Source organism: Taeniopygia guttata, chromosome 2 (assembly GCF_048771995.1).
Source record: "Taeniopygia guttata chromosome 2, bTaeGut7.mat, whole genome shotgun sequence".
Taxonomy (NCBI): domain Eukaryota; kingdom Metazoa; phylum Chordata; class Aves; order Passeriformes; family Estrildidae; genus Taeniopygia; species Taeniopygia guttata.
In genome coordinates, this window is record NC_133026.1 from 56,456,320 (window position 1) to 56,473,367 (window position 17,048).

The 17,048-nt window shown below is 34.8% G+C and overlaps 1 protein-coding gene across 4 annotated transcripts in view; it reads right to left on the bottom strand.

Moving 5' to 3' along the window:
* Positions 1 to 17,048, bottom strand: part of CDH10 (cadherin 10) — a 93,460-nt gene that overhangs the window by 44,471 nt on the left and 31,941 nt on the right. For 3 of the 4 annotated variants that reach the window (XM_012571522.5, XM_072924064.1, XM_072924065.1), the window contains one exon: positions 10,335 to 10,715. In XM_012571522.5, coding sequence (XP_012426976.5) covers positions 10,335 to 10,565 — 231 coding nt within the window. In that variant the 5' untranslated portion in view covers positions 10,566 to 10,715. Of the gene's footprint in view, positions 1 to 10,334; positions 10,716 to 15,502; positions 15,566 to 17,048 lie in introns of all 4 variants that reach the window. The other variant, XM_032746839.3, reaches the window with a different exon arrangement.

The following is a 17,048-nucleotide window of genomic DNA, read 5'->3' on the forward strand; positions in this document are numbered from 1 at the left end:
AGATTTATTAAGAAAGTACAAACATTCTAAAAAAAAAAACCAAAAAACAAACAACCCACCAAAAAAAACAACCCAACCAGAACCTCAAAAAACCCTCAGATTACCAAAACATTGGCAGTGAAGGACACTATGATTACCCCTAACTTTACAACGAGAGTAAGCTTAATTTGCTTATGTCTTCCCCCCATCTGCTTTTACATATATACTTAGGCAAGTTGAAAGGAAAGGCAGGACTGAAGGAATACAATTTCAAAGGTAGGAAGAGCATCTACACTACTGCCTAAATAAAAATGTCACCAGAAAAGTTAATTTGGTGTAGGTTTGCATTGTATGTAAGACAATAAATCCAGATAGCATAACTGGATTTTAGGCCACAGACCTAGGAAACAGATGAAAAGCACAGCCAATATGAAGAAGCAAAGCTTTTCTAAGCTTGATAAGGAGAACAGAAGAGATGATCAGAATTGCTCTTGAGCACCAAAGTTTTCTTCATCTGTTACATGTTCTTGCAAGTGTGCAGTCTTTTCCCACTCAAATTTTGCATGCCCAGTTATCTGAGTATACAGCGTATACAGCAATTTTTGCAACTTCTTAGTTTTAAAAACAACAATACCATGAATATCCCAGAACTTTATCTTTCTTTGTTCAGCACATATTTTCCACCTAGCTCTTTGCATAAATCTGTTTATGTATGCCTTTTTAGGTTACCAAGCCTCCTAACTATTCACTAATAATTTTCTAAGCTCTGAAATGTGTTCAAATGTGTAAGGTACCTTTGGACCTGTCTTTCAGGCATGTGGGTAGTCTGTGAATTCAATCTTTGAAACAAAAACAAGACAGCGTCTGTTCTCAGGCTTGAAGAGATTAGGAACTCATCTAGGGTGATATATTTAAAATTACTACAGACCAAACTATTGTAAAATTAAAGTGTAATTTTTTTCCCTTTGTGCTACTGTCCTCCTTTAATGTTCTGAAGTAAATGGCTATTGAAAAAAAAACTCAGGAATCAGAAATAACTGTTTAAGAAATTAACACTGATGAGTTGGACAATGATGTTTGTTTTCTCCTGCAAGAAAATCCTACTCAGTCTTCAGGGAGTTCAGATACTTACTGCCTCAAAACAAAAGGTTTTAGAGACTTTGGAAGAACTTATCATTACAGTCTTTTTGCTTCAGCTTATTTTAATTATCTTCAAAGACAAAACCACTCATAAATATAAGGAAAACCTTCTAGCAGGAAGACATTTTAAAAGGGCAAACATCAACTTTTAACTTCTTAGAACTCTCTCCCTCATGGGTATTTTGTTGCAAGTCACCAATTTTTCCACAGTATTACTCCCAGATCTTCCTTGCTATCTGTGTATACAGGATATTTAAAAGGTCATCTGCGTCTGATTTAACAAAAAAAAATCAAGAGAAGGAAAAAAAAAAAAAGCCCCTAAGGAGAATCAACCTTTGAATTGCTGCTGTAACTATTGGTGATTTACACATTCATAATTTCAAATAAGGTATAGGTCAAACATTTGTAATGCTCTCTTTTTTATTATGTTTTTTAATTCCTTGAGTGAATGAATGTACTGTGATGAAGCGGACTCTACTTTTCCTGAGTTGTGGCTTTGAATATAAATCATTTCATTTCTATCAGTTCTTTTCCTTTTGGTCTATCTTTTTGTGACAAGAAGATAAAATTCTAAAACCAAAAGATGAATTGAACTGAAAGGAACTGGAGAGTTCAGATTAAGCTATTTCCCAGTTTCTTATATTATTTTGAAGTATGATGTTTTTTTAAGTACAATGCATAATCAGATACAAACTCTGAATGAAAACTACCGAAGAGAGCTATAGGTGTTCTTCATAAAGGCAGCAAAATGTATCCTATTGGTGATTTTACACCTGCTGGAAGTATTCCTGTAATTTAGACTATCTTCCTTCTAAATATTCCTGACAACTGATAGCTGTTATTTCATTTTGTGCTTACACAGATGAGAATTATCTATTTTATAAAGTATTTTCAAAATGGCAGACTATTGCTACTGGGATTACTAGAATTAAAATTAAAATCTACCGTTTAAAAATAGTTTTCTCAGATACTGAGAAAAGCAGTTTCAAGAAACGTACCTCCATGACTAGCAGAATCGTATTGACTTCTCAGTCTCATCTACCAGTTCTCATCAGATTGATAAATGGCTTGGACTCAAGTATCAATGTGCAAAAGAAAAAATAAGAAGTCAAATAATATTGTTCACTCTTGTATCAAAACTAGATAGCTTTCATAAAATTATTTAGGTAAAGCTAGCCTGCCAGAAAGCAAGAAGCATTGGACAATGTTCTCAGGCACATGATTCTTGGGGTTCTGTGCAGGGCCAGGGGTTGAACTCAATCCTTGTAGGTCCTTTCCAGCTCAGGAGATTCTGTGGCTCTATGATTCATACATTCCCAGTGTTTTGCATTTAACCATGCTACCTCAAAGTGCTCGATACCATTAGAGGTGTAGCTTCCATTCACTTGACAGAAGAGGAGGAAAAAATATTCAGCTATTTGTCCCTACTCATATTTGCATTAGTTTATGAGTAGACTTCTAAAGTATCTGCATAAGGGTAAAACACTTGAAAACAATTAGATGGATGGACTTGGAAACAGATGAATTGAAACACCCATACTGTTTTGAAAGTGGTATTTGTGAAGCAGTCATAGCAGATTAAGTATGAACATAGCACGTAATTCTGCAATACTGAGAAGTATTGACACATTGACAAGGAAATAATAAAAAAGCTGGTTTGATATACGTGAGCCAAGCATGCTATCACATACAGAGCAGATGCCTGGGCAGCAGCACCACCGGGGCTCTGCCGGGCGGTCCGTGTGTAGAGCTGGGGCTGTGCCGGGGCTGCACCCCCTGGCCCCAGGCGGTGCCAGCGGCCCCAGCGCAGGGCACGACTGAGCCCCTCAGGGAGCGGCAAAACACTCCTCCTGACGTATGACAGCAAACAAGAAATACTTTTTAGTGCTTTACCTCTAGAGTTCAACATGCCAGTTTTAGTATGCAAAGGCTGTGCTTGAAACAGAAAGTTTTAAAATGCCTGCGAAGAGTCATTTTGTTCAGGAAGAACAATTAAGTTCATTTAATTTTCAATTGATTCATAACATTGTTCAGCAGAATTTAAAATTTCCATCAGTATCTTCCTCTTCTTTGCACCTCCTACATTCAGTTTCAGTTTGTTTTCCTTGGGGGGGGGGTGGGGGAGGGAATAAAACCACCTAATTTTTGTTAAGATCTATTGCTGATTCCAATTAAAGACCATTAAAAGAGTTAAACTTGGTAAATAAAATACTTAATGTCCTATAGAGGCCAAGGAAATATAAGAACAGATTTTAAATTAGCATTTGTTTGAAAGCTGAGCAAATATAATTTTAAAGATGATGTCCCACTTTGTTGACTGTAACTCCTTCAGTTATAATGACCTTTAAAACTATGCAAAGTATGCCTAAAACTACCCATGGAAGTGAAAAAGGTCCTCTACTATGCATACTGTTTATCTTCAAGCTATTGAATATAAGCACATTTACATGTGTCTACCTGAGATATAGATATGTCTACTTAAGCAATTTAGTGTCTTACTATTCTTTTTCTATGTATTTTGCCTTGCTTCTCTTTTTGGAATTGCAAGGAGTTGAAGAACACAGTTGCCTGTCTTGAACTGTTCAGCCCAAAGAAGGGCTTTGCCATGAGATAGGAACAGAATGGAGCAACAGGATGATGTGAACCCCAGGCCTCCAGAGGTGAAGTCTGGTTAGCTCATCCTGGTTAATGCATCCAGGCAAAAATTCTTCCTATGGCAAACGGTGTAAGGAAGCAACTGCTTGTACACATATCACTGGTCAAACAAAGACCACCCCAAGTTATGGGACAGATGGCATCTGTGACCACCAATGAACAGCAAGGCCCACCCAAACTTCCTTTCATGGATACTCAGAACTTGGACTGTAAGAGAAGGCCCCACAGCAGGAACTTGGGATAAGATAAAGGTCGTACTATTTTCCCAGTATTACTTCAGATGCAGGGGGAGGTTAAAAAAAAACTGAAGAAGAAGAACACATCACTGATATTGGACACAAAGAATACAGAATTTATGGACTACGAGGAAAGCCAAAGCAGCAAATGTGCTGAATCAGCTCTGATTGGATAAAAGGTCATTCTGGCAAGGGGACATCATGACCCAGCAACTTAAAGAACTCACTGGCTCAAAAAAAAGGGTAAGTCTTAAGAGGCAACTGGGAGTGTTCACTTAGGTCTTTCATTTAAAGTGTGGGGCACATCTGAGAAAAAATATCATCAGATAATTTGGACTGGAAATCGTCCCCTTAAGCAACTGGGTTAAGTATGCCCTCAGTATGCCCTACTTAAGTGACTTAACCTGTCTTTCCTTCTGAGCAGACAATGCTGTAAAGAAACTTACACATACAGACATCTGTTCAGGGCTGTAAAGCCACAGTCTTTGAACAAATATATCTGGCTTAAAATTCAGGTGTACAAGAACTGTGGCCCTTTTGGTCATGGCTAAAATACTTGTATACAGGTCTTGTGGACACTACAAAGCCTTTGCATTTCTTCAAAAGTTGCCAATTGCATTCTGTGTCATCCAGCAAAACCCAGTGTCTTGTAGGGTACATCCAGAACAGTAGCTAAAAAGCAATTCATTATTTATGAGAATAAAGCCTTAGTATTCAGCCTGGTTAGCTTTCTGCCACCAGCACCTTCTGCTGCTGTTTCCTGAAGCAAGAAATCAGAGCCTCCAGCATACACTGAGGTTTCCAAAGGAATAATCCCTTTGAAAACAGAAAATAACAACCATCCGCACACTTAACAATATAGAGGAAGTGATGTATATAAGCAGTTATAGTCAGAAAATTCCACTAAGCTGAGACTCAATAGACTTTGAGAATGAATCTTTCCCAGACTCACTGAGAATCAATCAGGCTTCAGAACAATCCTACAGGAAGCTTTTGATGTCTCTGATGTTATGGAAAAACAGTATTACACTCATACTGTTGACCTGTTCTTAAATTTCAAGGAGGCCCCACACGTACCCCCAAAAGCAATCTTTCATATGCTTGAAATGAATTGGTGCCTTAAATAACCCTCTTCACATCCTATATTTTAAGTCTTGCTGAGAAAGAAATAAATTTTTAAATGTTCCTGTGTCTCAAATATAAATTCCATCACACTGCAGTATCTTCAATAAGACAAGGTTTTTGAAGATACACAGGTGTGAATAACTTGGGCTTTGCTTCCAGTGGAATTATACCAAAACCACCTCACATGGAAACTGTTAAAGGACTAGCTGCCCTCTTTCACCTTGACAGGTCACTATCCATTTATTCAGTGTGCAGAATATCTTCCATCCATTTCCATTCTTTTTTATTAATCTCTGTCATGAGAATCTGCTCTAGATGAAAATTCAACCTCTACAGAACTTCAGTGCCACAGAGCTGATCACTGTCATCTGAAAGAAAAGGCTTTTTATATCTCTCAGTCAGACCTTCACACCAAATATTAAGCCTGCACACAAATATTAGCACTTGCAATTCAAAACCCTACTCTTCAGTCTCTCATTGCAGCAAAGGTCTTCACAAAAGAAAGAACTATGGTAGAAACCCTCTTCAGAAATCAAAATGCAGAGATTTTTAAAAGGGTTTGGAAAGTCTTCACCTTACCATAACAATAACACCACTTCACTGGGACCTTCTATTGTCTGTGTCACACCTGATGATGAATCCTTTGAAATCAAAACATGGTATTTTGTGCTACCCTCTTCAAAACAGTACTTTTGGTAGCTGCTTCATCAGAAAGAAAAATACAGGCAACATCTGAGGCTTCACTGCCTTGCATCTTTCTGACTGTTGTGCGGTACATCATCCACTGTGTCAGTAGAAAGCTACTGAAACTATAAGTGCTGTTCTTGAAAATGTGTCTTGCACACACAGCTTGCTAACACTTTCCCTCAGAATCATGTCTGGGTTGTGATTCTCAAAGTGAAAGGAACTAAGTGAAGTTGACATGTTCTACTCTTTACATCATCAAAGATGATGACTACACTTTATGTGCAAATATATGATGAATTGTCCCTTGAGATACCAAAAGGCACTGCAGTGTTTCTAAGAAATTCAGTCTCTCAAAGTGCTGAAATATTTGCGCCATTTGATACTTTATGCAATAAAACTACTGTAATGGAAATTGCAGAAAAAGTCAATATCTATCTCAGAAAGCTAAGTTGGGAAAATATCTGCAAAACTAAACAATTGACAAGATCTGTTGAAAAAAATAAGAGGGGAAATGAACTTAAATATGGATAAAGAACTTATTTGTAAAATTATTTTTGAATGACCCCATACTAAGATATTGTTGGTACATAGTAGTGCATCCTTTAGGTGACAACTACTAGAAAATAAAGTTTAGATTTAAAAGAATTTTTTTTCCTGGATATACTCAAAGTAAATTGAAGTTTTTCAGAACAGGTTTGAAAATGCATAATATTTTATAATTTCAGCACTTAATTTGAAAAATAATAAATGGGCCTTGAAACTGTATACTAAGAAAAGAAATAAAAATTATTAATCAACTTTCCTTAATATTAATAAAGTTGGTTTTTTGACATGAGGTTTACACTTCTTTTAGAACATTCCTGCATTGTTTCGCTGAAAGTGGGAGGACCACTTTTACTCAGATTTTCTTCTAGTAAGAAATTTCTTCTAAATTTCTTCAGATTTTCTTCTATCTTTTGCAAAGATAACTCAAAGACAAATTGTATAATATATATATATGGAGAGAGAGATTTGGTTTTCCATCTTCTTTATGACTTGAACCTTTTGTAGAAATACAGCTGGAATCATTATTTGAGGTTCTGCATATACAAAAATCACTTACATAATTTTGATTTCTGTTCTAAGGATGCTATCTATTACATGAAGAAAAGGATGACCATCCACTTTCTTGTGATAATGATATTGATCTAAAGAAACCTGGGAATGTTCATAATCAGTCAATATATACTCTGTCAATATTTCTCAATGTATCTCAGTCAATATTTCAAACAGATTAAAGAAAGAATGCTTCAGTTGTTGGAATGCTTCATTAATGGAATATATGTATTCCATTAATTCAATGAACAGCTTTTTCCATCCTATTATTGTAGCTGAACATTCTGAAGATGACCCAAACAGTGAATAAATCACTGCCTAAATTGCACTGTGAATTATAGACACTTCTTTAACATTCATCAGTTATTAGGTTTCCCTGACAGATATTTAAATGCAGGTTAAGAAACAAGAAAAATTATATCAGCCATGAGATCAGAAACCAAAAGGTGTAAACCATAAACCCAGATGAATCATCTTTGGAAGTTCTGCTGGTTCTTCCACTGGCATTGCATAAAAATTCTCTCTTAGTCCTTGACCATGAATCATTGAGTTCTCTTATTCTCTCTCAAAATTTCCAAACACTATCTCCAAACACGCTGCAGAGAAATTAACAGGAAAGTGGCATTTTATGTCACTCACCTATCACAATAATTTTATCTCTGGATGAAATCAGATAAAAGGAAACACACAGGAATGTTTTGAATATAGAATTGAGATGGCAGTTGGAAAGGTAAGTGCAAAAAGAAGAGAAAGGTGATGGATACTATAAAATTTATACAGAAAAAAATTCATCAGTAATTCTTTATTTACCTAATCATTTGAGATTTCAGACTATCAGAATAAAGCATTATCAATTTAACAATAATTGTTTTTATGCCACATATAAGTATATCTCTTTCCATTAGCTTCCTTTGTGTAAAACTCTCCCTGAACAAATACCATGCTATGATACTCTTAATGTTATATGTGTTTTCTACCCTTTTCCCAAACTTGTCACAAAATTACTACTGGGCAATTTTATATAATGTTTAATTTTAAATTTGCTTTCGCAAATTAACAACTCTTGTAAGCAGAACAAACTAGATGAAAGGGCTGTCTTAACTGCTTATCAAGTTTTTTCTCAGTGCTGTACTCTTAATCCAGAATTTTACTTATCTTTACTTATCACTTCACTTTTGCAAACACTTATTCTCTCTCAGGCAAATTAGTTCAATGTTTATCAACAGCTTTTCTAATGCAGGTGAGTTAATCTTAAAAATTCTTAACCCTTTACTCTTTAAAGAGTTTTTCTTTGCTTATTTTTGGCTGGAAGAAAAATTTTAAGGAACACTACTCTCTCTTCATGATTTGAAATCATAAATATTCAAAAATAATACAATAAGAAAAAAGTAATCAACATGTTTCTGAAGGTTCTTGAATAATATGAAGTTGGGTGCCATGGAAATCTATTTATTTCCTAGGACTGTTGTAAACAACATACTTTCAATACATAGTAAAGTGTTTTGATACAGTACCCCTTCTTATTTCGTAGGCAAGGCCAATTTTCATAAGCTATCAACCTGACCCAGACTGAGGAATTAGCCTACTTGCTTCAGAACACTTGGGAGTCATGACGTTACACTTGAGAACTGGATGAAATAAATATAGGGACTATTTACAAGACTCTCAACATGTTTTGGAAATGGCTGCATTATTTAAATGCTGGTGCTAATATTACAGACTCAAGACAACAAATAAAAAATGGCTTACACATTCATAAGCTTGCACTCTTAAATTTTTACTCGGTGTTTAAATTTCATTGGTTTTAATATGCCTTTCCTTTCACAAATCCTCCAGTGTCCTTAATTCTTCCAATAAATATTTTATAATATAGTGCTCCCATACACCAATATGTGCTGGGACCCAGCTGGCTGGATAGTACTTTTGAAGGGTGACCTTTTGAGCAGCAAGCTGACCAGGAGCCAGAAAACTGCCCTTGAAGCAAAGGTAATCAGCACCCTGGGCTGCATTTGGAAGAGAACACCTGGAGATCAAGAGAGATGATCATTCCTCTCTCTTCTGCCTTGGTGAGATACATTTGTACTTCTGTGTCAAGGTCTGGGCTCCCCTTGTGAAGCGAGGTACAGAACTACTGGAGGGGAGTCCAGGAAATAGCCACAAAATTGAGTAGAGAATTAGGGCATTTTTCATATGAGAAGATGCTGAGAGAGCTGAGATAGTTCAGCCTGTAGAAGAGAAGGCTCAGCACAGACCATATTAATGTATATAAACACTTGTTGGGAAGAAGTGAGGGAGACAGGACCAGTTTATTTACAGTGGTGCTCAGAGACAATAGGCACAATGTGATATACAAGAAATTCCCTTCAAATATAGGAACAAAGTGGATGGTCAAACACTTGAATAGTTTGTCCAGTGAGATTGTGGAGTCTCTACCTTTGAAGCTATTTAAAATCTGACAGGACATAGTCATGAGGAAAATCAAGTTTACCCTGCTTTGACCATGGGGTTTGGACTAGTTGATTTCCAAACATGCCTTATAATCTTATCTGCTCTGTGATTGAATGATTTTCAAAAAGTCAGTGTTTCACTGTGGTATTTTTCAAGTCCAAAACCAGGTAAATACTGAAAATCTGCTTTATAGAAAATGGAATTTCTCTGTTTAGAACCAACCATTGGTGCTAAGTTGTACCCATTACTGCTGACACTAAATTTCATTTTCAAGAAAATTACCACTTTGAATTAACATCTTGTACCTGTTTGAATGTTATTGTGGGATTATACATTATATATTTTTCAATAAATTATGTGGGAAAACCTAAACATCAATAGAAAATTATTTAAAGGACACTTCTAGTGTCATTTATGTACACCTCTAGTAAGCTACACAGTCACATATATCAGTCTCCTGTCTTGTACTGCAGTTCACTTCCTAACCATGTGATTTCTGTCACATGATTTGCAAATGAACTTTACTCCCTTCAGTTAATTGATTTTAAGGGAGAGGTAAAAAGGAAGAAGCTTTTTTCTTCAAAATAGGTTGCATTCCTCAAACATGAGCATAGAAAAAAAAATGCAGTATCTTGTATGAAACATTAAATATTCAGAGACAGCTGGAAAATTATTTTATAATGATTTAAATAATATTATGCTTTGATAATGAAGACATACTGAGTGGGCTGCTAGTAGGTATGATGTGCTGAAACAAACAAATCTGTCAAAAGTATTTTAATTTGTTTCCTTCAAGTATTTCTCAGTAGCTCTAACTACCAACATTAAGTTAGTGATTCTAGTAGGAGAAACAGTATATCCGTTTCTTGGAAATCTGCTTCTTATACATTAGAATAAAACATAGAAAGTAAGACTGTGGAAAGATAAGAACACTTGAAAATTATACAGAAAACCTTGTGAGAAACCTACCTTGCCTACATACTGATAATCAGATCCTGTATATTCCTCTAAAAGAAAAAACTGATTCCACATCCAGCCTCGCTTCTGGCGGTGAATTGCTTTCCCATCATTCCCTAAAGCACGTCCTCCAAAGCTTTTCGGTCTGAGATCAGGAGTCCTTCTGAAGAGCATTTCTGTATGGCAGGGATGTGGCAGCCACATCCAGAGCAGCACAAGTAATAGGACTTGCTGTATTGACATAGTTTTCCACTGCTGATGCTCTTCAAGCCGGTTGGCCGTGGAGTGCAGTTTTGTTTTTCTTGGCTTGTTTTTTAATGTATCTAGTTTCTGATGCAGCCAAGCAGTTTCCAGCAGCTCATCTCTGAACTACATGTATACAGTAACCAAATCCTGAAAGTAAACAGAGAAGAGACAATGTAAGGTGAAATGCATTCACTTCTTAGTGTCCAACATCACTGCTACTGTACCCTTCATATACAAAACATGATGACATAGAGGGCAATCTGGTCAGAAATAGAAAGTTTATCCATATAGGGGGAACACTGAATATATCAGGTAGCTGCTGTAAGAATACTTCCTTTAAAAAAGTAAGAGTTCCATGAAAAAAATTTCAATTTAGAAACTTCTAAGAGTGTTCTTTATTTAGACTGGTGGATAAATATTGCTAAAACTTACACATTAAATACTGCTGCCTTTGCTTCAAATGTTTTCCACCCAATTTCATTTACAAGAATTTCAGTGTTTTATTAATCTTAGTATCAAGAGACATGAAACTCTAACACAAAGTAGTTTTAGAAATTACAAATGGTAAAACACCATTTCTCTGGGGTATTTTAAATGGTAAAAGGGAATATCATATGCATCAGAAGAACTACAAGATATAAAGCAAACTTTTAAACAGAAAAAGTTCTTGAGATGGTCTTGCAATATGGAGTGATGCAAGCTTAGCCTTAAAATGTAGGAAACATTTTTAAAAATATGACAGCCTGTTTTCCAAGTATCCTGAAATACTGAATTTAATCTCATTTTGGGAAATGATATTGCAGGCAGAGGGCAAGCCTCTCCCAACTCACCCTTCTTTTGTCTCCACTTTTGTTTTTTGGCTTTGTTTAATTTTATTTCTTCCTCCATCTAAGAGAACCATGAGATGTTATTTCAGTGAGAGAAATTCAGTAAATTCTCTTCACTTTACTTCTATACCAGCATCTAAAGAATAGCAGTTTTTGTTAGTGAGACCATTTGGTAATTGTTTCCTCCAGTAAATAATAAAACCCTTTGACTTGTCATCTTAATATGGTGTAGTTTCTGCAAACTTTAATCAGGGTGATTTTGCTATTTTCCTAGCATACCCATAAAAAACAATGATGATTGTTGCATTTCCTTGAATATTCTTCCGCATGTGGCAAAAAACTCAGGTAGTAATAAGCTTGGGTTGTTTTTTCTCCTCTTTGCTGATTTTAATAGGTAAGTAATGTGCTCTTCTTTCAATAACTTTACACTATATTTCACTATCATATTGAATATTTTTATTTTTCAAAGAAGGACTACATAAAAATTTCAGAAAGTTTTCCTGTATTTCAATTTGCTATTGATGTGTTACTCAGGCTTTTTCCAGCAGGCCTGTGTTGATTAAAAGAGCATATAATAAAATGTCAGGATTTTTAAAGTGGGTGCACTATGAAATATAGTGACATAGTTTAAAAACTATGTCACTGTAGAGAGGCATGTTAATAACTGAACAGATACTTTTCAGGAACCTGTGGGTCTCAGATTCAGTCAAAGAAAGAAACTGAGACCCACAGGAACCAGTTATTGTCTTCAAGTTATATTCATCAGGAGAACATTTTCTCCTCTCTTCCAGTATTTGGAAGTCCAGCCAACTTCTCAAAGCCACTGCTATTAAGGATTTTGGCCCCAACCCTGTTCTCAGTAACTCACAGATACCCATTTTCATCGGTCTAAACAAAGACCAAGTTATGTATCATTTAATTTACCCTTTTCCCTTTCTCCTAAAATTTTGACATTTACCTCATTTGTGAACTTTGATTAATACATAGAACAATCAGTTCTAATATAAATTAATAATGATAAATATGCTACATATGGTGAATTATATGAGCATGTACAAATTGGAGATGTGGACCTCCACCTTGGAAATTCTTTATCACAACATATGTTTGTGTTCTTTTAAGACAAAGGTATACTGAATAAGAGAAGAGGGCAAATATTTATTCTAAGATAATTAGAAATATGTCTTCTCAAAGACCATAAGAAATTCAAAGTTGAAATTCTTTTTCTCAATTTTCCTAAAATTTTGAAACCTACTGCTTTTTTTTAAAAGGGTATATAGAATTTTCTTCTCTTGCTCTCTCTTTGTGTGTGTGTGTGTGTGTATGAGGGGAAGTGTTTCCTTTCTTTTTTTCCCTTTTTTCGCTTTCTTGTTGCCCTCAGTATATATATTCCATTATCCACACATTATTATTTGATGCAGAAGTGTTGTTAAATGCCTCTTGGGAAATAATGCTTCAATATTAGGGGCTGTTATTGAATTTCCTTCTTGTTAAATTAGGTCAGCAGAATGAAAGCTCAGATGAAATTTGTTAAACTCACAAAAGTAGCTAATGTACTTGGCAAGCACAGCTGCTTAATGGATGTACATAACAGCAACGACTTTTCTCTCCTTTGAGAGTCCTGTTGGAGTTCAGTTTCCTGCTTTAAATGTGATGAGTTTGATAGTAGTCTACTCTAAAGTAATAACATTTACCTTTAAAAATGAGCTAGCAGAAAAAAAAAAAAAAAACAGACCAAACTAATAAAAAGCATTGTATAAAGGTTAAGTTTGAAGATAATTAGATGAAGGAAACTTTTTAATTCATAACTACAGAAAGTAAATAGAAATCTGACTTCTGTATTAGACTGCATATCTGGATTCTGTGCTGGAAGAGTGAATGGAGGAAGAACTATTTTTCATCTGTTTGCTTTTTTGGTGTTAAGGATTTTTTGGTGGTTTTGTGTGCTGTTTGGTGGGGTGTTATTTTTTTGTTTTGTTTTTGTTTCTTTTTAATTCCCTGGAAAACTAGTTGGAAAACTGTCAAACTTTTGGCAAAAAAATTATCTTAGAGGAGGGTTTGGAAACTCAGAAGAGTTTAAATAGCTTTGCTGGCTTCAAGTATTTATTTTAAAAAGAATTTAAAGAGTTTAAAATAGTTTTAAATAATTTTAAATTATATTATTTCACCAATCATTCTCATCAAATCTCTCTCTACCTCTTCTTCCAGAAGATCAGTTCTTGAATTGTTGTCGCAATAGAAAAGAAAAAAAAATTAAAGCTTTATAAAATCTATCTGATATCTCCAATTTATGTATAATATCCTCCTGTGTAATGGCCATATTTCTGTGTAATATCCTTCTAAATTTCATTAAAATTACTACAGAAGAACATTGTGCCCAACTGTGCTGTTGTTTATACAGGTTTGTGGATTTGTATTATTTTTAATGAGTTTTCTTGGAACAATTTCTAGTATGCAAGAGATGAATCAATCATCACTGAAGCTGTTAAATCACCATTAGCTTTCTGGTAACAGTTTTAAAACCATTAGGCAGTGCTTTCCACAGGTTGATCACTTCTAGATCTCTCAGAATTTGATGAAAATATTTTAATGCCACTCAAAGTGTATTCATGTGATTTTCAACTTCTAGCAAAGTTTGAAAAATACTATATATTGCTTCTCATTCATGTAAGCCCTCCCTCCAATACTAAAACATATTCCATGCCATTTGAAACGCCTAAGATTTAACACCTGTATAAGACGGGCTGTGAATGCTTCTAACTGATGCATGTGTCAGTTCCACTTACTGGTTCAGGAGACATAACTTTTGCACTAGGGATTTTATTTCTTTATTAAACTATGTCCTCTTTTTGTCTGCTTTTTTGTCATTCATATATAGTTGCTTTTGGAATTCAGAAGAACCAAATTTATAAGAGAAAATTCAGTACAGATCTAAAAACAGTGTCTGTTTAATTTTTTCAAATAATAAAATTTAGTAAATGTCTCCTGTGAGGAAGAAATTTGCACAACAAAAAATTTACTTGGGATAGCTACCATTTAAGAATTTTGTTCTGCATTTGACCTTGGTCAGACTTGAAGTGAATTTTAATTAGGTGACATTTCAAAAAGCTTGTTTAAGGAAAGATATTTATGAAATGCTGGTCCTGTTTTCTCCATTTATCTTTCAGCTGGGAGCCGTTCATGGCTTTAATCTTGTCTTTCAATCTTTTTGCTATGTTTGTACAAAAGAAAGTAATTTTTGGAATTGAAGATGCTTTCTGAAAAATTAGATTAAACTGTGTTCGAATCTCATGAGGAGAATAATATTTAATATTATTATACTAGAAGCAAGCAGAGCATATTGTTCTTGTTTTGCTCTTGCTCCACAAAGTTGATGCCAAGAGTACTATTCTTATATACAGCCACAGTGAGAAACTCTTCTGATGTTCTGTCTGACTTCTCCAAATTTTTGGACCCTCTACAGCCACTGGTAGAGAGTTGCCACCATAGTCTGCAGACCTTCTATCATAGTTTCTCCAGCCTCAGCCTACTGCTAAAGTTCCTATGGCCATCAGCCATGAACCATAATTCCTGTGATTTTGGTTCTTCCTTGAATTAGGCAACTTGCTAAGGTGCCTCTATTTGATTAGAACCCTGGTTCCTGGCTTACGGTGTCAGAAACTAAATTCAAGACTCTGGATAGGATTTGAAGTAATAGGGACTATTTAACAAGCTAGTAAAATTAGAAGTAGCAGGACAGCTAAGTGCAGAAAAAGCTGTATTTTCACTGAGCTTCAGAAGAGCCTTCAGCTCAGATAATTTAGTTGTGTTAATTTATTTGCCATCTCTATCAAAATCAAAAATTTGAATGCTTTAGAGCATAGTGTGATGAAGCAAGTACTTTAAAAAGACTGCTTTGCAAGAGCCTGTAACTCAAAACACAACAAATTTTTCTCTCTGTATATGTAACCCATTGGTGTAAGATATCCCTTAAGGGAAAAGAAGACAATACATTTTTATGAAGAATTTTAAGAGTATTTGAAACAGACAAATTAGGTTTGTCAAATGATCAATTCATAATGGATTCTAATATCATAATTTCTTGTATTATAGATTTATGTTCATTACCTTATGTATTATATCCCAATGAAGTCAACTGAAGTCATCCATAATTTAATTCTTGATTCTGAACTAAGAAGATAATTGGTAAATTGTCAATAAGCTGCTTATTTCATAGTTTGTAGAAGAACCCTTGCACACCACAGTAACCACAGTTCAAGTTATTAAATTATAACAGGAATTTGTAAAGTAATCAGTTACACCTTTGAACCTTATAATTCAGTCTTCTTTATGAAGTCCTGCAACCATTAATCTGCTTAGGAATTTGAGTTGAATATACATAGTTCAATGCTAATCTAAAAAACCCATCAACTAACATTTCAGGGATTGGGTATTATAATTTTTAATATTAATAATATTTCCTAATCATCAAAATTACTTCATTCAAAGAAGTGTTTTGGGGAGAAAGATACTGAAATACAAGCACAGAAAACAAAGAAAAAGGAAATCTTGAACTTTACAATTTTTGATAGAGAAGTTGATTTTTTGGGCTACAGGAGATTATATATAAGCATACCTTCTGTCTTTTTTCAAGGTATATTTATGCACTAAAAATTCTAACTGGATTTAAAAAAATAACAAATAAACATGCCCTATACTAAATTCAAAGTGTAAGGTTAAGGATGCAATCTATGTTCCACTGGTAGTTCAGTAATTGAATATCCACAACTGTAGTTAAGCAAACAGAAATCCAAAACATGGAAAATATAACTCCAAGTTGATGTTAAACTGAAGAGGAAAAAGGTATCGAAATCCACTCCTCCCAGTTCTCCTGTTGTGAAGCATATTGTACTCCACCCTCTATAAATCTCTGTATGCCTCACCAAAACGTCTCTCTTGTCTTCTTAAGGAAGAGTGAAACCCTTACGCTTAAGACAGAGTGGGACATTCAAAGGGTGAGCAGAAAAGCAGAGAAAAGGCAGAAGATATTAGTAAGTTATCTTGCATAAAAATTTTGACTGTTTATTAATGAGGATTTTATGTGTTAATTAGATTACCTCGATCGTTAACAATAATTCTTAGCTCTCTACATCCAGTGAATACACCTTTTCTGACTGTAAGACATGGAGAGTACCACACTATTATAGCAGTTTTCTACATAGATAGTTAAATTTACTGCTGTCATTAAAGTTTTGTGGGAAAAGTTATACATGCAGCAGTGACAAAATGGTGGGTGACTTGTGAACATGCAAAAGTTGTTTGAATCTTTATAGTTTCTGTAAATTGTGAGGTACCCAGAGCATTTTATTATATGTGGCACTCTGTTCCCCCTTCTAGATGACTCTTTCCTATCTGACTGTATATGTTCAAGTTAAACTGAGTTAAATTTCTGCAGGGTAGCTTCCCAGTACTCTTCTGCATGATAAAGATGAACAAGTATAGAGTTAATTTATTACATTTATAGAGTGTATAAGCCCTCTCTGCTGAATTAAAGAAAAAAACTCAAAGCATATAAAAAAAAAATAAAGACACTATCTGAAATTTGCAGGATGTAGCAAAAAAGTGGAAAGATCATAATAGGTTGCACAGCATAACAATATGCTACTGTGTTGAG